The sequence below is a fragment of the Podarcis melisellensis genome, assembly GCF_964234715.1.
Source record: "Podarcis melisellensis genome assembly, chromosome: 4".
Classification (NCBI taxonomy): Eukaryota; Metazoa; Chordata; class Lepidosauria; order Squamata; family Lacertidae; genus Podarcis; species Podarcis melisellensis.
Window position 1 is genome coordinate 38846337 of NC_138531.1, and position 24065 is coordinate 38870401.

Below are 24065 nucleotides of genomic sequence, written 5' to 3' on the forward strand. Positions count from 1 at the left end.
GGATTTAGAAGCCTAAGAAGAAGAAGATAACCAGTATTTTTGCTGGAGGGAGCAAGTCAGTTCTGCTGCAGTGAACCACATAGGCAGATAACACTTGTGATTAAGGTGCTTCAGGAGTGTTTAATTTCAGTTACTTCAACAGAACACCAGTGTGGCCAGCCTACACAATGGAGAAATGGAACATCTTTCCAGGTCCTGGTGCTGTAAGGGATCCGTTAATTCATCTGTTCTATTTTATGCACAGCTCACGAGGTCGTAGGCAGCTCCTAACCATGAATCAACCTGGAGTCTGCCGCTATGGCTCTAAGCTTGACTGCTGCTATGGCTGGAAAAGGAATAGCAAAGGGCACTGTGAAGGTAATAGCAACAACCTTTCATTCCATTGTCTCCAGAAATATATCCCTAAATTTGAGTGGATTTTACTTCCTGCCAGTGGTTTCGAAAATAAAGAAATGAAAGCTGCATAGTGCTGTTTGAGGGTTTAAAATGACAAGACAGGGTTAAGTGAAAATGTTCTGTTGCAAGAAAAAAAAGTATTCTGATCATTTTAACTGATTTGCTGTACAGCACAGACCAACTATTAATCATTTAACAGATGCCACATACCATAATCTATCCATTTATATACAAGGATGAGAAGAAAACAGTCCATTAACTGATACATATCATATCAGCACTATTGTAGTAATTACCATAACACATAGCATCACAATTACTATATGAAAAAAAATGCAATTTTCTGCATTATTATTTTTAACTTGTGGTATAATGCTTCATCTTGTTTCCACCCTCCCTCCCATTAGTCCTGGGCAGATGCTGTACTTTCCAGGGTAGCCAAAATTCCTGATTCCCTGGGCTCTTTCCATAACAAGTTCACAAACGTAGCTCATGGAAGAAAAGAGCTGCAGCTATTACACAAAATGAACCACATATCTTGGAGGAGTCTAAGGTGTGACTTGTAAAGTCCACAAATAGAATAAAATATAAAACAAAAAGTTTTATCCTAGGATAGAGTTGCCCAACTAGCCAGAAGACAAGCAAATAAAATGGCTTGGGTGATTTCCCCCACATCCACAGATACTCTGCTTTCATTTGGACAACAACAGTAAGGCTGAAAGTGGGGTCTTGTCGTTTTGGCATACACACTGCCCAGGCTTTCACTCCAGGGAGGTCACTTCAGTGCTGCTAACATAGTTGTTTCACTTCACACCCAGAGCCACACTCCATTCATTCATTTTGATTTGCACATGTTTGCCAGGGAGATGTGGCCTAGTGGAACTAGCTTTGCACACATGTGATGCAGGCATAGTTTAAAATGGCTCCTGTGTACTACTGAAGATGGTGGATAGGTGACACACTAGGTGGATAGGAAGGAAGGAAGGAAGGAAGGAAGGAAGGAAGGAAGGAAGGAAGGAAGGAAGGAAGGCAGTGAGTGCAGTGACACCACCATTTGAAGACAAGCCTAGTGTTTCCTGGCAGCCTCACCCCACTTAGGGAAAAGAAATGGTTGTGGCAGGGAGTACTGCTTAAACAGTCAGGAAGGTGGAGCCAGAAATGCTCATCTCATGTCAGATCCAGTATTATTATTATCTTCTTAAATTAAATTCCAATACAGTGGTACCTTGGTTTACGATCAGTCCTGTTTATGAACTATTCGGTTTATGAATTCCACAAAACCAGAAGTAGTGTTCTGGGTTTGCAAAGCTTAGCTTGGTCCAAGAACGGAAGCTGAACGGTGGAAGGGCACTGGCAGCGGGAGGCCTAATTAGGGAAAGTGCGCCTTGGTTTAAGAATGGATTTGTATTGCCTTTCATCCGATGGCCACAGGCTGGTTTAAACTATTAAAACACCAAATTAGATAACATAGAAACAACCAAAACACCCTCCCCCCAGTTTAATAGGCCAAAGATTATTTAATTAGCCAAGGCCTGGGAGAAGAGGAATGTTTTTGCTTAGTGCCTAAAGATATGTAGCAAAGGCGCCAGGAGAGAACGTTCCACAAGTAAGATGCCACCACAGAAAAGGCCTGTTCTCATGTAGCCGCCCACCGGACCTCACATGGAGGAGGCTCATGAAGAAGGACCTCAGCATCTTCTCTGTGCTCGATGAAAGAAAGAAACTGTGTTTCCAGCAGGCTTATTTCCTTAAGAATTCCATGTGTTTTCCCCATCATGCTCAGCTGTGTGGTGAATATGTGAGCTTTGACCTGTAGTCTTTGGTCTGGCTTACTTTCTTGAGACATAAAGGTTATTTTCCAATTCTGGTACTGTTGTAGTCTGGATTGCATTGGGATATGTGGAGCCCTGGTATGATATGTGTATAGTATTGCTTGGTGCTAGGATTCCTGTGAACATATGCAGTAGTTGTATGCCTTAGAATAAATTTTAAAAGAACCTTTTATGGGCTCCACCCATGAGCTCCACTTATTACTCTTCTTTATTATTATTATTTTAAGAAGATCACTATGGGATTTCCATGCTCAGTTTTTACCCCAAAGCTGTAGTGTTAGAAATTAAAATACTACAGGGAAAATGCAACCTTTAAGCAAGCCATGCAGAGGTATTTATAGCCAGGTGCTTTTGATTAAGTGGCATATGTTGTCCTCAGGTATTTATGTTAAATGGAGTATTTGCTAGATTTTTAACTGTCTAGCATCCTAATGCAAATGCACCTGAGGATTATCTGTGTTGTTTTCAGCCCTCTGGAGAATTACTTCAACGAAGAACCTATGGATATTTAATGACTTCTAAGATTTTAATAAAAAAATAGTAAAAACACAAGGGAGAGGTTGAAATCTTTCTCCAGCTGGAGTCTGGCAAAGCTGAATGAACTAATAAAATGTTGACTCTTGGAGTCGTCTCTTTCGTAGACGCTGCATCTGCTGTCCTGATGAGCTTAGCTTTGAATATATGGGGCAGATGAACAAAAGTTCACATCATAATTGATATGCTCACCAGACTGTTGTCCAATCAAAATAGCTGCCAAAAGAGCTTTTTCTCCTTGAACCTTTATTAATGCATGTTGCAGATAATAGCTCTAGTTGAAAGCGTTGCCATCTGTTGAATAGAGAAGTCCTTTATTAATAATTTTGGTATTGTTTGTATAACCCCAGTTCAGCTGCTTGAGTATATGGTGTGCTAAGAATGGATAATAATGTGAAGTTCTTTTTTAAAAAGCAAGGAGAGCTTCCCACCAAAAAACAATAGAATATCTTTGACTAGTATCCATTTTTCAAAAGCTTTACATTCTTCTCTTGGCAGATATCTGGTTTGAGTCCTGCATTATATATGGTGAATATATAAATTAAGATGCAGATGTTATGTGCATCTTAACATATGTACCTTGGTTCTCGAACGCCTTGGTACTTGTATGTTTTGGCTCCCGAACGCCAAAAACCCGGAAGTAAGTGTTCCGGTTTTCGAACGTTCTTTGGAACACGAACATTCGACTCAGCTTCCACAGCTTCCAATTGAGTGCAGGAAGCTCCTGCAGCCAACCTTGGTTTTTGAACGTTTTCAGAAGTCGAACGGACTTCCGGAATGGATTACATTTGAGAATCAAGTTACGACTCTGTTGTTTTTTCTTTATTACAATGTTCCTTTCATTAGACTACTTTTGGTCAGGATTTTTTATAATAAACATCTTTTTCCTGCTGGCACAATATCATTAAACCATTTGGAACAAATGATGGTTTAAATTGCCAGATATTGATTTCTAATAGATTTTAGATTAACATTTTGGGAGACTCTGAAATTCAGTCAAGTTTGGAAACTTCTTAACAGTGGCCAAGGACTTCTACGATTCAGCTAAAAAACAAACTAAATTCCACATGTAGAAGACTCTTATTCTGTGGACTGGAAACCTAAACTCTGCGACCAATAGCCTTATAGATTTAAATATATGGACAGGAGTTACAGAAACATGGTGCGTATTTTACTTAACCTTGACTGCAGAAGTGTCACCGGGCATGTGAGCATGTTATGGGAGAAACTGCAGCATGGGACTGGAATTTTTTGCAGGGTGAGGAGCTGGACATTGAAAGAGTTGAGGCAAGTGCTTCAAACTTGCCTGTCCCTACTCTTTTTGTGGATGGATTAGCTGCATGAATTTCTAGAAGTTCAAAGGCCAGTTCATCATCCCACCTCTACTTCATATTTTGTGATTCGCTCAAAGGCCAGGTGGCCCCTCCCTCATGCAGTCAGCTTAGGAGGAGTGTGAAGCTCTCCAGTCAGAAGTCCACATGGAAGTATTTGCATAGAAGGACAGTCCTCAGTTGGAAGGCACCCTTTATTTGAAGGACTAATTTAACCCATTATAACATCACCTGGGTGGCTGTCTGAAAAGGTCACCTGATCCCAGGTTTCTGTGCTTACAGTGAGATGTATTTCTGTTTCAAGTAAATTATTTATTTAAAGCATGTGTACCAGAGCAGCTTACATACAATCAGTTAAACAGGGTTTCCCAAACTTGGGGACTCCGGCTATTTTTGAACTACAGTTCCTATCATCCCTGACCACTGGTCCTGCAAGCTAGAGATGATGGGAGTTGCAGTCCAAAAACAGCTAAAGTTCCCTGAGTTAAAACAAGATAGTCTCTGTCTACAAGCTTAACAGTCTAAAAGATATACGGTAACACCCAGTGAAAAGGGGTGTGGAGGGGAAGGGGAGGAGCAAACTCAGGTGCCAATCATTAAAGTCAAAACAGTAGTGCTTGGCATGGCAACAATCCACAGTTCAGGGAAAGGAGGCCGTTGATGGAGTCTTTCAGCAGAGCTGATGGAATGAGCCCTGCTTCTCGCCTCTCCCAATTGAAGCAGCCTGCTAGAGTAGCTGCTACTAAAATTACAGTAATTATTTATACATTTACAGACATAAATATACATTAGCACATGCAGGTTATATGCAAATATCTGTGCCCTCCCTTTTCTGGTGATGAATTTCCACTTTTTGGGCAATGCTGGCACCTCTTTTTGTTGTTAAAAAGTGTGGCACTTACTATAACAACTTCATGATGAATACCCGCACCTGTTTTTCTAGAAAAAAGGCACTGAGTACAGGTAAGAGTAAAAACTGCTCATGGTCACCAGTTGATCTGAATGTGTATTGTATATGTAATGCCTAATACTTCACTAGACCACTGCTGAAGCACCAGATTAATTGAAATTCAGATTGACATGGAATTTTTTTGGGGGGATGGGTATTGGAAGCCATCATTAACTTTGCTGTTAGTCATACCCAGTCATACCCTGTAGGAAGAAAATCTAATAAAAGTGAAAAGACTTCAGTTGTTCGGAGAGATAGCTGTAAACTCTCAGAAAGTAGGATTTTTGGCAAGCAGGCATTGTGATGCTTGGGTGGTATATTAGATTGTGATATGGAAAAGTGTTCAGGTCCAAATGTGAGCCTCTTTATTCCTCCTGAGCTCTCACTATAATTTCCAGGGGAAATTAAGTCACTCCAGAAAGAATTTGGATCTACAGTAACCTGAAGCAAATCTGGCAATGATTGGAAACAAAATCAAATCAGCAACATTACGTTGAAATAAACATTTTCTGGAGAACATTTATTAAATTCCATAGTAAACAGGAAAGAAAATAAGTAGGGGAAAGACAATGGTATATTACAAAGAACAAATCATATATAACACAATTACAAGTGTTCTTGGGGTGAGTTTCTGTTGGTTTGATTTTCTAAAGTACAGAGTACATTTGGTTTTGTTTTGTTTTTAAAAAACTTACCCAGATTCTAAATACATGTGGACATTTTTCAGACAAAGGAATTAGACAAACTCTGCTTTTTGGAGAGCCAGTGTGGTGTAGTGGTTAAGAGCGGTAGGTTCGTAATCTGGTGATCCGGGTTCGCATCTCCACTCCTCCACATGCAGCTGCTGGATGACCTTGGGCCAGTCACACTTCTCTGAAGTCTCTCAGCCCCACTCACCTCACAGAGTGTTTGTTGTGGGGGAGGAAGCGAAAGGAGAATGTTAGCCACTTTGAGACTCCTTCGGCTAGTGATAAAGCAGGATATCAAATCCAAATCCAAACTCTTTTGGTTCTTAAATCCTTTTCTTATTATCACTGTTTTCCAAAACGATAATACTGAAGAATATACCAGTTGGGCTATTTTTATTCTGCGTTTTCACTTCCTATTTCTCTTCTCCTCCTTCTACAGCTACTTGTGAACACGGGTGCAAATATGGTGAATGTATGATGCCAAACAAATGTAAATGCTTTCCTGGATTCACAGGCAAAACCTGCAGCCAAGGTATGTACAATTTATCATTTTTCTTGTAAGCTGTTGCATCCTTTATTCTCCAGCAGCATCATGCACATTCTTCAGGAGATGCGCATCCCTGCATTTCGGGGAGACCCTTTGAAAGGTCAAAGGGTTATTTCTGTTATATTTAGATCAAAGACCTCCTTCCATCCCATCCCAACACACACACACACACACACACTCCTTTAATTTGAGTATGAAGTTGCAGTGATTTGGGTTCCTGCAACTACAATAGGCACATTGTGTTCTCATAAGAACATCTGGTGCCTCTTTCTAAGTGTAAGAAATACAACTTATAGGCTAAGGAATCTTGGAATCAACTCAACCCAACACCACTTCTGGCATCCCACTACTGTATTGAGCTATGCATTCTCCGTGGGCTAGGAGAAGCTGCTCTCTGGCTTGCAAGGCTGCATGAATAAGGGAGCAGAGTCTGATGTCATTAAAGCTGGACTGGAACGGACGGCCTGCTCAGAAGAACTCTGGCTTTACAGGAGCTGCATGACTGGAGTGTCCCATGAAGGGTGTATGCTAGTTTTTTCCTGATGAAATTTACATGTTTTACTATCGGGCAGGAGGCAAAGAAGTGACAGCATAGGCAGAAGAGCCAAATCTCCCCTTGTCTTTTTTCCCTGTGCTTAAAAGCAGCTGCTGGAGGAAGTGTGACTTTTGGATCAGTACAGCAGCTGTGGGAAAATGGTCATCCTCTGCGCCTGCCTTTTGTACTTGCCTTCTGCACTGTTTCCATGATTAAAGTCATCCCTTGACTGAAGCTGGTATTCAAAGTGAAGTAGGGGGAGAAATTTATACAGTGGTACCTCAGGTTACAGACGCTTCAGGTTACAGACTCCGCTAACCCAGAATTAGTACCTCAGGTTAAGAACTTTGCTTCAGGATGAGAACAGAAATTGCGTGGCGGCAGCGGGAGGCCCCATTAACTAAAGTGGTGCTTCAGGTTAAGAACAGTTTCAGGTTAAGAAAGGACCTCCAGAACAAATTAAGTACTTAACCCGAGGTACCACTGTAATATGTATATCTGTGTGTGTGTCCCCTGCTCTGTGCACCAGTTAAAGTGAAGGAAATGACACACGAATGCCCAGATGCCCCCAGTGCCATGGCTCCAATCTTCTTCATCTCCTTTTCATCAAAGGAAAGGATGTCAAGAGGTCTGATCATAGGTCTTGAATATATCATAAAGTTTGGCTTCTAAGTTTCATTTATTTTGATGAGAGAAATATGAGCATGTGACTAACCTTGGCTAGACTGCTGAATTGGAGCAAACGGCAATTCAGGACCTATACCTAGAAATGTGGAGCGAACATGAACGAGCTCAGTGTCTGCTATATGTGCCTCCCATTACCTGCAATGGATTTTTACACTAGGCAATGCATTTGTGCGCACACGGCAGTTTAAACTGGATTCAGGGCATCCCATAGGTGCATGTTTGTTCTTTGTCCTCATCTTTGTCCACAGCTTAACATTTCCAGTCAATTAATTCAGATGTTTCTGATCCGTGCATAAGTTGGGGATGGGAGTGGGTGGGGGTTCTAATGTAAAATCTCAGGTTCCCTGAGTGTGGGTACACAGAAGTGAATTGTATGGGTGTGACTTTTCAACATACGTGGTGATGTTTTGCTGGGTGCTAACCCTAACCCGCGACGGGGTGAGCTCCCGTTGCTTGGTCCCTGCTCCTGCCAACCTAGCAGGTCAAAGTGCAAGTGAAAGCACGTCAAAGTGCAAGTAGATAAATAGGTACCGCTCCAGCGGGAAGGTAAACGGCGTTTCCATGTGCTGCTCTTGTTTGCCAGAAGCTGCTTAGTCATGCTGGCCACATGACCCGGAAGCTGTACGCCGGCTCCCTCGGCCAATAAGGCGAGATGAGCGTCGCAACCCCAGTTGGTCATGACTGGACCTAATGGTCAGGGGTCCCTTTAACCCTAACCCTTTACCTTTAACCCTAACCCTTTGTTTCCACTTGCTCATCGCTTGAGCTTTATCTATCCATTTTGTCTCCATCAGCACAAAGGAAAGGGTGCCACATGCCTATTACAATTGGTTGTTGCTGAAGGTTCCTTGGCAGTGGGAAGGAGGAAAAAAGTTTAAACAGCTGTTTTCTGTTGAACTGCTCTTCTGCAAAACAGCTGTATTAAAAATAAAATTGGCTCACGCAGGTACAGCAGATGGGGAAGGGGAACAGAAATACCGCCTGCAAATCCCTTTCTCCCAAATTGCTCTCCCTGTCCTGCCTTGTCCGTTTTGTATTTGTGTGTGAAATGTGCAGCTCGTGTTCTTCTTCTGAGCCACACCACAGCTTTCCGTGTTGGGAGGCAGCAAGGCTATGGAAAATGGAGGCACTTTGTGTCTTTGCCTGCCAGCCATTCTTCCCCTGGCAAGACACTCCTTTGTGGGTTGCCGGTTCTCTACCTGGTGGTGCTGGGTGGGACACACAAATATATATTCATTTTTGAAACTGCCATTTTGCATGAGTGTGTAATTTGGAAAAAGATGACGCTGCTGTCTTGCCCACTGTGAAACATTGGCTCTGGCGAAACTTTATTACTATGTTATTCCACAGTCAAAACAGTTCTCTAAAACAAAAGGTGTGCACTCACAGGTAAGCTAATACCTGTGTGTGTACCCCCAATGGAGCTCAGGTTTCCACAACTTCTGGAGGCCACAGAATTAGTAGCTTGAGGGGAGAGGACAATGTCACTCAGCATGAATACATCCCATAAAACACCACCCACTAGTATGGACAGGAAACATTGAGACAGATTTAAATGGAAAGTGCTGGGGGGGGTGTCAAAGTATGCATGGATAAATTGGATCCATGCTACACACATGTGCATTAACACCCTAGTGTGTGCACAGCCAAATTGTCTTCGCTCTTTTCTTTCCTCTCCAGTTTCCCTAGGGCAAGAGCTATTTAAATCTTCCAGTCAATATCTAGAGGCTGTGTTTTGCCATCTCAGAACTTTCTACAGTGGAAATAACAATCAAAAGTCTTCTTATCCGAAGTGTCTATCCACTCTAATGCAGAGGCTACACATAAGTGCCATCAATTGCCAGAGCTGTGTGGTGGTTTTGCAGAGGCTGCATGTAAAACAACGTTGAGTTATTTTGTCTGTCTTGGGGAAACTTTTTCAGCATGCAGGTGGATTCTGCGATGGGCAGTAGTACAGGGACTGCAAATATCCTCCATCATCCAAGTAGGAAGTCAAAACAGTCAAAATAGCTCCTCAACTTCATGAAGGCTTAGGGGATGTGGGTTAGGAAGGCACGTCAATTCCTCTCCACTAGTCTCTGCAAGCAGAGAGGTGTGATGAATGTGGCTGGGGCCTGTCGTAACAGAGGCTTCACACTTGGCCTGGGAGTTCTCCTTCCAGGAGTTTGGTGCATAAAGCCCTGAAACAAAGAGTGGCAGGATGAAGGTGGCTTTCTATCCAAAGTCCCATGGCTTCAATTCTCAGGCTCTGCAGCTACACCAACCTGCACACAGCAAAAAATGGAAACTGCCTTTGGTGCTACATTCCACCCTGGCTGGCATGAGCTGGCATTGTTTCAAATGTAGCGGTGGCACCATGAATGCCATCTACCCCAGCCCCTCATTAGGACTTTTCTGCTTTGTGAAGATTTATTTTCAGGTTATGGAAATTTGCTTAGGAGTGAACCTAGACCTCCAAATTTGCCAAGTATTTAAAACTGGCAAGCTGGCATTTCTTCATGGCAGTTTGTCGTTACAGATTTGAAAAGAATTTTTAAAACAATTCTCTCTGTTTTAAAAAAAACAAAACATGAAAGGAAAACAAATAAAAGCATTTGTAATCTCTGAAAATTGAATCCTGTCAATGTGTCCATCAGATTGAATTAAAGACTGCTTTTTCTACATAAAAGAAAACCACGAGGAAATATAACTGACTGGTTAAGATCAATAGTAAAGGCCACTGGAAAGCAGACGATAAGCATTTTCATTGTTCTAGTAGCAAGGCAGTATGCCTGCCTATTCAGGAAGTATATGAACTTCAAAACAGAAAAGTTGATTTAGATCAATGATATAAAATTGATGCTTCAAGCTTGGCTTTAAATCATTGATTTACAATGGCTTAATAAATCATCCAGCCACAGCCAGGTAAACGAACTAACTTGTTTGCTTGTAAAAGAAATTTACATTTCTTGTTTTCAGTTACAGTGGTACCTCTGGTTACGTACTTAATTCGTTCCGGAGGTCTGTTCTTAACCTGAAACTGTTCTTAACCTGAAGCGCCACTTTAGGTAATGGGGCCTCCCATTGCTGCCACGCGATTTCTGTTCTCATCCTGAAGCAAAGTTCTTAACCTAAGGTAATATTTTTGGGTTAGCGGAGTCTGTAACCTGAAGCGTATGTAACCTGAGGTACCACTGTATAGATATTTACCATACCTAACTGAGAACCTCTGAGCTGTGGAGACAAGACTATGTGGCCATTCAGCATATACACAACAGTGTAGCAGCTGTTTTCTTTCCTCCCTTCACAGTACAATCTATCTCCTGGTGTGAGACACTTCCCCAGATTCTGTCAGGTGCAGGGGGAACTTCCTGCTAGTGCTCCCAGCACACAGCCCAGCAGATGGTCTGCTGAATTCTTTCTTTAAAGAATCTGGCTCACTTGAATCCTGGAGACATTTTCTCCATATGGGAATTTAAGCCGTAAAATAGCAACTGCAGTAAGCTATTTTGTTTTCTTCCAAAGATCTACAAACTCATTCCCACCCCCACCCCCAATTATTTCTGCAGATATCAACGAATGCGGATTGAAGCCACGTCCTTGCGAGCACAGATGTATGAACACGCATGGCAGCTACAAGTGCTATTGTCTCAATGGGTACATGCTCATGCCCGACGGCACATGCGCAAGTAAGTGACGGATATTACACAAGATGCAGCACGTGAGATGGGAGTCAAGTCCATATTGTAACTAATCATGAAATAACCTGTGCCTTATAGTATGAAGCAGCTGGTTAATTTATACTGTTACGAGTTGGTGGTGGTGGGGAGTAGGCCGTATGCCGAGACCCTTCTAACCCTTGGATCCAGCAACTGTTAAAGTACAGTATAAGCCAGACTAGCTTCCTGGTGATGTAATGGGACATTAAGGGAACAAAGGAAGTGGCTTGGGGCCAGAGGGCAAATGGGTGTGTCCCCTACCAGGTGGGTCCCCTCCCTCAACTGGGTGATAGTTAAAAGGACAAAGGCAGAGTGGAGAGCAGAAAGTAGAGTGGTGTTGAGCTAGAAGCAAAGAAGCAGGCGGAAGACATGCTTGATTTCTGCTGGAATCGGTGCCTGATTTATGTATAAGCTAAACAAGCTATAGTTTAGGGCCCCACTCTCTTGGGGGCCCCTCGAAAAAATTAAAGGAAAAAAACCTGGATGTATTTCCAAAATAAAAAAGAAATAAAATAAAACCTACATACAGCAACAGTGTTTTGTGTTGTGTAGGTCCACAAATTACCATATAGCATATATTCAACACAAAAACAGTGACAATTTGTTGTTGACAGCTGGACATATAAAGGGCCCCATTGCCTTCAGTAGCTTAGGGCCTCATCAAACCTAAATCCGGCCCTGGCTGGAATCCAAGGCTGCGACTATGGGAGAAGCAGAACCTCTTGGGGTGTTCATGCTGTGGTCCCCTCAATCATAGGTTCAGATTGTATATATGTGTAAATAAACCATACATCTTAAAGACATCATGGTCTCCACTGTGCCTCATTCAGAAGGAAACACGAACCCTGGTAAGCACCTGGAACCCCAGGAGATTGGGGTGCTGTGCAACAATATCATAGGAATCTTTCAGTGCTCCAGTGCAATTAGCGTTAAAGGATATGCTGAGCCTGGTTTACACCTAAAACTATATAGAGACATAGATCTCGTTTAGTTTGGGGAGCATTTTAAACTTCAGCAAATTAGTGGGTTTTTTTTTTGTTGCACCCCTTAGGAACCAGTAGTGGGGCATTTCTTTCTTTTTTTTAGCTCTGCCCATTTTTTTTACTGCGTGTAGATAAATCAGAAGGAACCACATCTGAAATTGGAGTAGAGCTTTTAAAAGAGGACTTGGATTTATGGACACATTTTCAAAGGTTTCTGTTGCAGAGATTTTCATTTCACACTTACAAATCCCCTTGAGAAAGGGAGCTTTCCCGGCGGGACGGTGTTAATTTAGAAAGGGGTAAAGGACAAGTTTCTAACCAGATCATTTTCTCTGAAGGCAATGTTGAAACTGCCCAAAGAGATAAATAAATGAAAATGTACAATTTACTAGTTTGGAAGTATTAGCAGTAAAAAGGAGAAAGATTCTAGTGGTTTTGTTGCCCTTTTATAAGGGCTAACTCTTTTTCTTGCAGCTGGCAGATTGAAAAGCAAAATATAAATACCTAGAAGCAATTCTTCCTTATGAGTTGTCAGGTGTGGTTTCCGAGCTACAGAACAGTTTAGAGTAGAAGGGGGAAAAGCAGGCAGCTAAGTTGTCACGGAAGCCTTGCAGATGATATCCAGATAAACCTATTTAATGGCTGTAATATAAAAAGGGAAGATGCACATATGTAACTGGAGCCTTTTAGTGCAATCATACTCACCCCTCATATTGGTGGCTAGTGTGTACATTAGGATGGTGTGAAGGCTGGTCTCTGCCAATGGAAAGGAGCTTTTGGGGTGGGGTGGGGGTAGCTTTTCCAGCTTTAATTAAGTGGTGTGATGCTGCTGCTGCTGGTTCTTCCCCTTGCAGACCCAAAATGGGACACTTCCAGGCAAGGTGCTGGAGGCTTTGGTTCAGCTGAATCCAAGACCTGGGGGTACCCCAAGAGCTACAGTCACTCAACCCCTCACATAGAGCTGGCATATCTAACAACAACAGCAGCAACCCACCTTCTGCCCCACCTGCCCCCCATCTTCTGTCCTGGCTGGAGCAAGCTGGGAGGACTTTGAATGCAGTGGTGCATCTGCTGGTCTCCAGCCTTATTAGGATTGCGTGTTATTTGCTGGCTTATTTATTTGTTTATCTAGTGCATTTCCATAGTGCCCGTCAAAACTCCCAGGGTAGGATACATATTAAAACATTTAAACCAATATACACATAAAATGTTAAGTTAGAATGCAGAAATAATTGAAGAAGCTGTTATATAGATCAAACCATAGGTTGGTTTTTTTAAGAAAACAGCAATGATGCTGGAATGCTTGGGTAAAATTTAAACAAGATCAGCATTAGGCAAGCTTACCAAGGAAAGGCTGTTTTATATTACAGGTGCCACAACTGAAAAGGCCCTCTCACCAGTCACCACCTGCCTAAGCTCAGGTGCCTAACCTGGGGCATACGATGAAGAACGTAAGGTTCATGCAGTCTCATGTGGTAGACATGGTCCTTCAGGTCCCAACCAATTTAGAGCTCCACAGATCGCTAGTATTACATTGAACTGTGCCCTGTGAAATGGAACAGCAACCCATTTAGCTGTTTTTAAAACTGGCAGTATGGTTTTGCCACAGTGGTTCCCACTGCCAAAGAGACAAACCACTTTTTAAATCAGAGGCTCGTGTCTATTTGGCAGTGGGAATAGCAGTAGCCAAATAGATAAGGTATGTGCTCATGTTCCTCCTTCTTTTTTGCATGCCGGTGCATTAATGCTCTTAGGGAAGAGATTTTAAGATCATTATCATCTGTTAATGAAACAAATCCTCTTATGCAGTTTTACCTATGGCTTTGTCAAGTAACATGTTTTTCAAGATTCCAGGAGCTGCGCTATGGTAAATTGTCAATATGGCTGTGAAGAAGTGAAAGATGACGTGCGATGCTTGTGTCCATCGAGCGGACTTCAGTTAGCGTCAAATGGAAAAACATGCATAGGTACATCAGCATCTGTTTATGCTCTTGCTGTCATTAGCACAACCATTCCAAGAATCCGGCCTGTGTTTGCTGAACACTATAGAATGGCTATACTTTTAGAGCAAGAGCGAGTAAACTTTTTGGCTTGGTGGGGCAGGTCCTTATCTGTCCCCACTCCTGCAGGTGAGCTTTGAGGCAGCACTGTCTGACTTTCACACAAACAAATCGTGATGAATAAACAGATGGTCTGGAACTGCCTGCAGAGTTTGGTGGGTTTTTGAAAGTCCCTAAAAACAAGTTTTTCTTCATGTTTTTAGACATCTAATATATCTACTCTCCAACTGTGGCTATGTGAGAAGCCCCAGAAGTAACAGTTTGGAGGTTTTATTCTTTTGGAAAGGGGATACTTCCTCATCCCAATGGACTCTAGGGATCTTTTAGAACCTAGGTGAATCTTGACAAGCACAGGAAATAATAATAATAATAATAATAATAATAATAATAATAATAATAATAATAATAATAATAAATTTTATTTATATCCCGCCCTCCCCAGCCAAAGCCGGGCTCAGGGCGGCTAACAAAAATAAAACAGTACAAAGTACAGTACATACAACACTCTAAAATCATTCATTGTAAAATTGATTGAAATGAACTCTTAGCTGTGATTACAGTCACTCATAACCTTTCAAGCAGCCTATTCATTAAACACATCAAACTGGAAGCATAGCTCTGCAAAAGCCTGCTACTTTTGTCATGGATTTCATGACATAAGAGTATTTTTAGGCACTATAGAATGAACCCTTATGGATTCTTGGCTCAGTTGTTAAACAAGAAACATGCCACAGAAGGAAACACTGCTCCTCTTCTCCCAAATTTGTCTGTATAAATGGGATTATTACTGCCCCTGTCATCCTCCCATCGTTTAATTAATGTTTATTTGAGGCTTTTGTCCACAGCATAAAATCAGGAAACACAGTTGAAATCTAACAGCCAAGTTCCTCATGCACTCATGTTAGTTGTTTATGTTTGCATTTTCTTTATTTATAAAATACTTCACTATACTTGGAGCAAGAAAAATAATCCTATCTGGTTGGGAGTTGATGATTCCAAATTAAGGACTGCACTTTAAAAATAATTATAGACATCTGAGGTTTGTAACTTTCTGTTGTATATTGCAATCGTTTATCCATAATGCATGTATTTATAGAAGGCGGGAATTATAGCCAGGCGTCCATGTGAACAGAGTGTAAATTCCTTTGTACTTTTTTGTGCCCATTCAAGCACTGATACAAGCTGTTTCTGTCTTGAGACGAGGAGAAGAGGGTAGTTCTTTCAAGCAAGAGGGATGAGAGTAAAATAGAACGGGGGAAGGACTTGTCAGGGTCCCAAACACTTCTGTTCTGAGAAACTTGAATGAAGCATAGGATAGGAATTTAATACATAACCTAAATTTACTAGGGACTAGAAAGCTTTGAACATTTGCTGCATAAATCAGTGAGATCAATGACTTTTGCTGAGAGTTCAGCTCCTGTAATTTTAATAAAATAGGCATGCACCTGTTGGATATTTATTTATTATATGTATATCCCACCTTTCTTCTTTGATTGAACTGAAGGAGGCATACAGTGGAGTTCCCAGGTATGGGCCAAACTTGCTTCAACAAAGTTGCTATGCTATTGCATGCCTTCAGATCATAAGCTGGGTATCAGAACAGTGGACATATATTTTTCTTGGTATGTGATGTGTCAGCTCTGAGTCTTAACTACTCATTGACTTTCCAGAAATCAATCCTAACCAACTGGCCTGGTAATACCTAACATTATTTACACAGCCTAAGAAAGAGGTTCAGAGATCTTAGGCAATAATTTAGGGCTGTTGCTGACTTCCATCTAAGACAGAATTTGGAACAAAAAATGGGTCTTGCGGACAGGTGAGGATTTGTTGAAATCCTCATGCTTACGCTGGTGTCTAGCTATGTATGGCTTAGAGTGGCATACATACAGGTGGAGCATCAGGGGACATATTATGGATGGCAACTATGCAGAAGGACTAGGTGGATTTCATCAGAAATTGGTAGGCTTTAATTGGGATGATAAAAAGTCAAGCTGGATTCCAGAGATGGATTTTGCACCTCTCTAGTATGGGACATATCATTTCAGCATTAGTCATTTTATTTGCAGATGTGACCATTAAGGGTTTGTTTAACCACCTTTATCCTGATACCTTTTCCTTGACCTTATCAGATTTCATTTTAATATCTTAGATATTAATGAATGCTCCAGTGGGAAAGCTGTTTGCTCTTTCAACCGCAGATGTGTCAACACATTTGGAAGTTACTATTGCAAGTGTCAAATTGGATACGAGCTGAAATATGTGAGTGGCCGATATGACTGTGTAGGTAAGAATTAGATTCTAGTTTTCCTCTCGTGTGTATGTACACATGCACATACATGCACATATTTTCCTTTTCTCATAAACATGGCTGATTTTGCTGTGTTTTTGAACTGTAGTGTAAATTTTGCTTGTGCTTGTATAAACTAATGCCCTGGAAACCACTTTTCGACCACTTTTGGGACTTTATTGAGTCTCTACTACCTAGTGGCAAATAAATAAAAATAAACACTTCTCTTTATATATTCTCTTTCTAGACTGATATGTGGAACCTATAACACAATATTACAGTGTATCCTCTCTCCTCAAAAGAGCACTCTCCTTCAGAGTTTCCACCACTCTTTCCCGCCAAGCAGAACATTCCATTCCCTGATTCCTGCACCCAATATTCCAGTTTTATGTTTTCAGCTATCACTCCACATTGAGAGGCTACTCAGTAAAGTGCATCCTTGTGGCACTTTGGGGTGTGTTGGCTTCTTAGGTTTGGTTTTTTTAAAAAAATTGTTGTACGTCTGCAAACCTTGGGAATTCCTCCAACCTGATATCTCTTGTTTCTCATTGGCCTTGTTTTGGCTACAAACTTGGTGGTACTCGCCACCTGAAGGAATGATAGAGCATTTCTTTGTAGTGTAGCTTAGAATGTCAAAGGAGAGAGTAACATCAATGAACGATCAAGTTTAGGGAATCTAAACATTTGTTTGCCCCATGGATGTGAGCTTAATTTCTAATGAAAAATAGTTTCCAAGTCTGTTTTGATGCCATGTGGATGACTGCATACAAGACTTAACATCTGTACATGCATTTGTCCTCGCAGACAACACTTTATGCTTTGTAATTATTATTTTTTTAAAAAACACAATAAAGTTTGCAATTTTTTTAAAAAAAGTTTGTTTAGGAATACTCTGCCCCCTGCCTACTAGTTTTTGACCAAATGCTTATTAACGGTCTAGCTCCAGTTCCCAGAGTGCTGTAAACCAGAGAAAGACAATAAATGGGCAGTTTGTTCAAATAGAATTTTTGAATTAATACTCATTTATTGTTAAGATCCCCTCCTTCTTTATATTCATTGACAAATGCAGTCTTTAACCATAGCACTTACAAAGAGGCTTGCCAACATTTTCTTCTGATACGATTCCTGTGCTTGCATGACAGGCAGGAATTAAACAGGTGCAGCTTTTCTCAGCATGAAAATAATGTTTAATTTGTTTTAAATCTCTGACTTCTCTCTATCTTCAGTTATTTGTTTTCTCTTGCCTGCCCCCCCCCATTCTTCTAGATATAAATGAATGTACTACAACCATACCTAAGTGTAACTTCCATGCAGAGTGCCTCAATACACAGGGATCCTTCAAGTGCAAATGTAAACCAGGCTACAGAGGCAATGGATATGAATGCTCTGGTAAGTGCAAGAGAAGCGTCATTGATTTATTCTAACACCTTTCTCAAATGATGGGAAGTTGGGACATTTTCAGAATGTACTATTTCTTTTTGTTTCCTATAAGATCCTGTGAACTGCTGACTGCTATCAGGAATCTAGTCAAGGGGCCTCATTAAATTTCTCTTTTATGTTCTTTTCTTTTCTGACAGTTGGTCTAGAAATTTAATAAACAAATGACCAGAAATCCTGGTAAAGTGGGGAATTTGAGGTTGGGGCAGGAGGTAGAGATACTTGATACTCTGCGAAGGTGAACATGACCACAATCTTCATGTAGTTGCATAGGTTCAACTTATTTTATATTTGTTGCTCTGTTTTGTTGTTCTGGCTTTAGGAAATCAGGGGGGAGCAGGCAAAAGTGCATTTCTTTCTTTTGTATTTACTGTGAAATAAGAACAAGCCTTGCACTTTCACCATGGAAATGTGTCTTCAGTTCTTGTTAACTTTCCAAGTACAGGCCAGCCCAAGACATTTCACCACCTGAGGTGAACTACAAAATGTCCCCTTCCTCACTAGGGAAGAAGGTGTAAGTTCTGCCACTTACATTGGCCAGGGCAGAAGGTGGTGGGGTGATTTTATCCCATGTTGCTGTGCTTTCTCCAGTCTGGTGCAACGTAGAGACCCATATTTCTCACAAAACAAATGTTTTTGGAGAATTTCCTCAGTGTCTTAAGTCGTGCTTTCGGTTTCATTGAATACTGTATACTAAACACTGATATAACGATGCACACTGTGGAAATTTAATCCCACCTAAAGGGGGATTGTGATTACAGTGTGAATATTAGCTCTTTCCACCTCATTTGACATACCTTTCCATAGTTCAGTCTAGACATGGCTTACGTGTTTGCCTGAGGAACAAACATTTTTACCGTGTCAAACTGATTTACCCTGCTAGAACCCAAGGTGAAAAAAAGCTGATTTGGTGGGGGTGGGGTGAGGACCGTGAACATATTGAACATTGGTTTCAGCCTATGAACTGTGGCATCTTCAGTGTTGTCTGGATCTGGCTGAGGAATCTGACATGAGTGGACCTGCAGGGATTGGATGTCCTAGATGAGTGCATCCAATCCCCCAAACTGAGCACCATGTCGTGCTCCCTTGATTTCCCAAAGCCAGAACAACTTTGCTGCGCAGTAAGAATATTTCATTACTTATAGAAAGACTTCAAAGCAAGAAGTGCAAGCAGATGTTCTGGTTTGCTGGGCAGTCATTCTGTCTTGAAAACCTCTGCAGACTGTTTATTAAAACGCATGCGGTTTGCCTTTCTTATTTCTGAGAGGAAATTTGTAGGGAATTGGGGGTTTCCAGTCAATTTTTCCTTGCTGTACCCTGAATAAAGATTTCAGTGAACCATGTCGGTTAAATTTCACAGTGTACATCTTTTAACAAAACTCTGAAATGGAGGCATCTGGGCAAAACTAACCAGGAAATATTGTTCATAGGAAAGATTGAAACTGCAATGTTGTTTCTAACTTTGCAGTTTCTAACTTGTTAAGACTGAATGCTGTTACAATATGTGCCAACGAAACAGAACATCCTTCTTTTGTTTCTGTCCTGGTTGATTGGGAAGAAATTATCTAACCAAGTATGTTAGACAAATATTCTCAATGTTATCTCTCTTTAGTAATACATATGAAATATGATATAGGTTTGTAGCAGGTTATCTCCCCATACTACTGCTACTTTTGTTGTTTAGTCATGTCCGACTCTTCGTAACCCCATGGACCAGAGCACGCCAGGCACTCTCCTGTCTTCCAGTGCCTCCCACAGTTTGGTCAAACTCATACTGGTAGCTTCAAGAACACTGTCCAACCATCTCGTCCTCTGTTGTCCCCTTCTCCTTGTGCCCTCAATCTTTTCCAACTGCTACTATTTAAACCCAAATGAGCCTATGTGAAATATCACATTTTCTATTTTATTCCCATGAATTACAATTATGGTGAAATCATATTTTTCCCTGAACAGATGGGTCACAGACATTAATCATGAGCAGAAAGGACATGTCTTGCTGTGCAGAAACTATCTGGCTTCTTCTTTAAGCACACAAAGTTAAAAATATGGCATAAGGTCAAATCTGTCAGCCGCTGGAATAACTATATATTTGTCTTTTCAGCTTCATTTAATGGTCTTTCCCTGTTTTGTCAACATAGATGTTTAAGTCACAAAGCATTGCTTTTCTCACTAGCTTGGATGTCATTCTAGTACAAAGAACTTCATTGCAAGATCTTGGGGATTCAGGCCAGTGTGAATGTTATCCAGAGATTCCAGAGCCATATAGACTCAGAGCTGATTCTCATCTTAACCTCTTAGTGAATCAAATCTGTACTGGTGGAATGCCTTCTGGATGCTATTACAGGCAAAGGTAGCTAGTAGGGATGGTTGAGGAATTCACTGCTTGTAAATTCTGATATGAACTGGCCTGATTTGCACCTCTTTAACTAATGAGCAGATTGGAATGTTGCTTTCCAACAGGTTTCATGCTTCTCTGAATGCTGCGACAGTTCTTATCTCAAAAAACATAAAAATGTATCTAGAAGTACATGCATCAAGATAAAATGTGTTTGGAAATGCATGTTTTGATTTATTTCTTTTTAATGCCAGTTTTCCTGCAGATTTTTAAACTGCACGGCTTACAGTGGAACCATGACAGAATGGACCTAAAGAGTGGACAAATGCAAAAATGATATGGACCAGAAATAAGACTGATCCATACACCTGTAGTAGCTAAGGATTGTTCCCAAAGCTTACTTTGTCCTCTGGGAGACATAATTGGAAGCAGCTATCCTTAGCTATTCCCATTTATCCCCATGGACGGTGGTCCTTGCTTTCTCGTGACAGTTGGCAGGTTCCTGGTAGGGAAGAGCAACTGCTGGGAATACTCCGCAGAATTTGTTATTTTCCTTTGTGACTGATTTGAGCTCTATGGTGCTTGACACCTGGCTGACCACAATACATGTTGATGAATTGTGTTTGACTTGTTGCTGACAAGTTATTCCGGCCCAGTGGTCAGGCACAAAACTAAGAAATAGTCACTTACCTTTTTAATAGGATTGACAAAGAAAACATTCACTGCTGCCCAGGTCTTCTACTCTGTATACTCATGGCTCTACATAGAGACATCTTTACAGATAATATACATTGCTTTGAATTTATTGTACTTCAAATACATTTTTAACATTGCCAACTGGTGTTTCATCATGTTGAGAAGCACTAATATTCTGCAAAAACCTAAAACCCTTAAAGTGTAAGCTAAGTCAAGCATATTTTGTGTTTTCTTGGTTCTCTACCCCATCCCCTGCTCAGTTATTCATGAAAACTATGTGAAAGACATTCCCAGAATCTCTGGAGTTGCCAAAGAGAAGCTCAAGAAGCTGCTTGTGCACAAAAACAGTGTGAAAAAGCATGGAGACATAAAAAATGTGATCCCAGAACCGCCTGTGACCCCAGCTTCTAAAGTTCACGTAAGACCGTTAGACTACGAAGACGGTGTGCACACAGAAGGTGCCTATGGTGAACAGGGGGAAAGTACTGAAGATGTCAGAAGAGAAGGGAAAATACAAGAGGAAGAGGAAGTTGAGAAAGGAGGAGAAAGGGAAGACCTTGAAAACCAAACTGGTCATGAGAAGAAACTTCGAGGAGATGTATTTTGTAAGTTTCACCTTTAATTCCCCCCACCCACCCCAATGTCTAAGATGATGTTGAATTTTGAGAAGCAGTTATTACCTTCTGTGGTGCAATGAGGTTTTTTTTCTTGTTTCTTGTTTTATCAACAAAACCCAATTTCTACTCCACCATTTAATGCTACCATTTAAATTCACTTACCTTAACTTACCAAGAACCCTGATAACCGTGGGATATAGGAGTGAAACAAAGTCATTCCAATATAGGGTGGGATTCAACTGAGTTGTTGTGTGCTGACACAGAATTCCACTCACACAATGAGACTCTCCACCTCTCTGCCCTCATATGCCTCTCTGTGCCCCATAAATCTTCTCTGGAGGATTGGGGTGGGGGAAAACCTAGAACACGGTATGGGGCTTGCAGGGGAGGAAAGAAGGGAAAAGTCACATTGTTGTGAGCAGATCTCATTCCCCCACACATACCCCACTTAGTGGTATGTTGAATTTCAGCCATAGCTGCTATAGTTGACAAATACATTCATGCTTATTTATTACAAGATTATATAGTGCACACGTTCGTGTGGTTACTGTGGTATAGTGCTGTTTCTTTAAATTGGTATATGTTTTGTTACTTAAATCTGGCTTATTTTACACTACTAAACCAAGATAGCTTTGAGGAGCCTTATCAAAAGTATCTTGCCTGATTGCCCTTGCCCACTATAACTGAAGACTTTTGTTAAAGCCCCTGTTTCAACCTTTACGGACCTATTACATGCAGGTATGTTTTTCCTGTCCTATCCTAGAGTCTTCCACTGGCTCTCCTACAAGACACCAGCACCTAGCATTCCAAACTGCCTCTCACTTCTTATCCCTCAGCACTGTAGACCAGACATTGCCCACCCCTGCTATACAGGCTCTGCAGATGGAATGAGGCATGCATGCAGTGTGCATCTAAGCCCTCAGTGCAAACATATGGATACCAGTCTGTCCTGCTACCCCCACTCGTGCATGCAGTAGATCAGGAAGAGAAACCAGGTTTGCAGGACCTGAATTGGCTATGCAAACTGCATGGTTGGCTTCCACGTGTAAACTTGGGGCTGTCCTTGAAAGGAAGATGTGTGTATCTTTTCTCAAAACACTTCCTTTGCTTCTAGTTTAGTTGGAAAGCACTAAATCAGTGGCCATGACAATCTGTCATGCAAGCCCACCCTTATTTCACTTAAATCCTCAGGATTTCAACTTGCCATTTTATTCATATGTGTGTGGTGGGTTTTTTTTAAAAGTGAACCTTGTTTGGCATAGAATCAGCTGTTTTGTTTTTGTGATGCACAAACTGTTTTTCTTTCTGTCTATACTAATTATATTTCTTTTGCTTGAAAACATCCAAATGCCCACATCACTATAACAAAACACAATCTGGATAAATGAGATTGTTTGAATCGCGGCCTTTAAAATCCTTTTAGTGTTGGTGCTTTAGAGCATAGTTAGCTTAAACAAATAAGGAAACAGTTTACAATACATGCCTTCGCTGTTTTCAAATATTTGTTGATTGACTTTGCATGTTGATTGGACCAGGATAAACTTATGATCCTCATTTATCAAAACTAGGCAGACAATAAGATATTTAATGATTTCTCAGCGATTGCAATATGTTTCTTTGTTGACATATACCAAGCAGGGAAGGGGGATCAAGAACATTTATTTTTGCTCGGTTCTCCTCCAACAGCATGTCATAGAGTGGCTCTTTTGGATATGCTATGGTTTGCAGTACATGCAAAAGCGTCAGGTTCATATGCTACAGCTTCTCATCTTCGTCCTCCTCTGGTATGGCCATGAAGAGAAGATCAGAAGCTTTCTCTTCCACTTTTAAAGTAACTGACAGTCCCTTGTATTCAAATGTGGGAAACCTGCTTAGTTTAAACTAGCTTTCCACAACCTGAAACCCTCTAGATCAGTGTTTCTTAAACTTGGGTCTCCAACTATTTTTGGACTACAACTCCCATCATCCTGAACTAACAGGGTAGTGGTCTGGGATGATGGGAACTGTAGTCCAAAAACAGCTGGAGAACCAAGTTTGGAAAACACTGCTCTAGATGTTTTAGAATACTGTTCAGCTCCTGTTGGCCAGGCTATTCTGGCTGAAGCTGATGGGAGCTGTAATCCAAAAAATCTGGAAGACATCAGGTTGAAGAAGGCTTGTCTAAATTGGCACATGATCCTGGCCTGCTCAGTAAAAATCAGCCAGAGTCCCCCAAACTCTGATTAGATTAGATGAGTCATGACTGCACCAAAAGATAAAGGTGAAGGATACTTGTGAATCCAAAGCTTGAGCACCTAATGTTAAGCCATAGTTTAGAGTCACATCTGAACCAGGCTAGTCTCCTCATGGTTTTGTGACATAAGAAGGAGCTGAATTTTGGTGAAGCTGTGAGGAGAATTTTGGAAGTTTTTACTTTTGTTTTAGATTAACCACACCTTGTGGTTCATTT

The 24065-nt window shown here is 41.1% G+C and overlaps 1 protein-coding gene and 1 long non-coding RNA gene across 2 annotated transcripts in view; one reads left to right on the forward strand and one right to left on the reverse strand.

Moving 5' to 3' along the window:
* Positions 1-24065, forward strand: part of EGFL6 (EGF like domain multiple 6) — a 48490-nt gene that overhangs the window by 15237 nt on the left and 9188 nt on the right. The window contains exons 4-10 of the mRNA XM_081907622.1: positions 245-357; positions 6171-6263; positions 11049-11168; positions 14029-14148; positions 16394-16528; positions 17798-17920; positions 21260-21604. Of these exons, the coding sequence (XP_081763748.1) occupies positions 245-357; positions 6171-6263; positions 11049-11168; positions 14029-14148; positions 16394-16528; positions 17798-17920; positions 21260-21604 (1049 nt within the window). The remainder of the gene's footprint in view (positions 1-244; positions 358-6170; positions 6264-11048; positions 11169-14028; positions 14149-16393; positions 16529-17797; positions 17921-21259; positions 21605-24065) is intronic.
* The window catches only part of LOC309368003, a 371432-nt gene continuing 353806 nt past the window's right edge, over positions 6440-24065 (reverse strand). Inside the window, exon 3 of the long non-coding RNA XR_014167473.1 lies at positions 6440-6458. This is a non-coding gene — a long non-coding RNA (uncharacterized lncRNA). The remainder of the gene's footprint in view (positions 6459-24065) is intronic.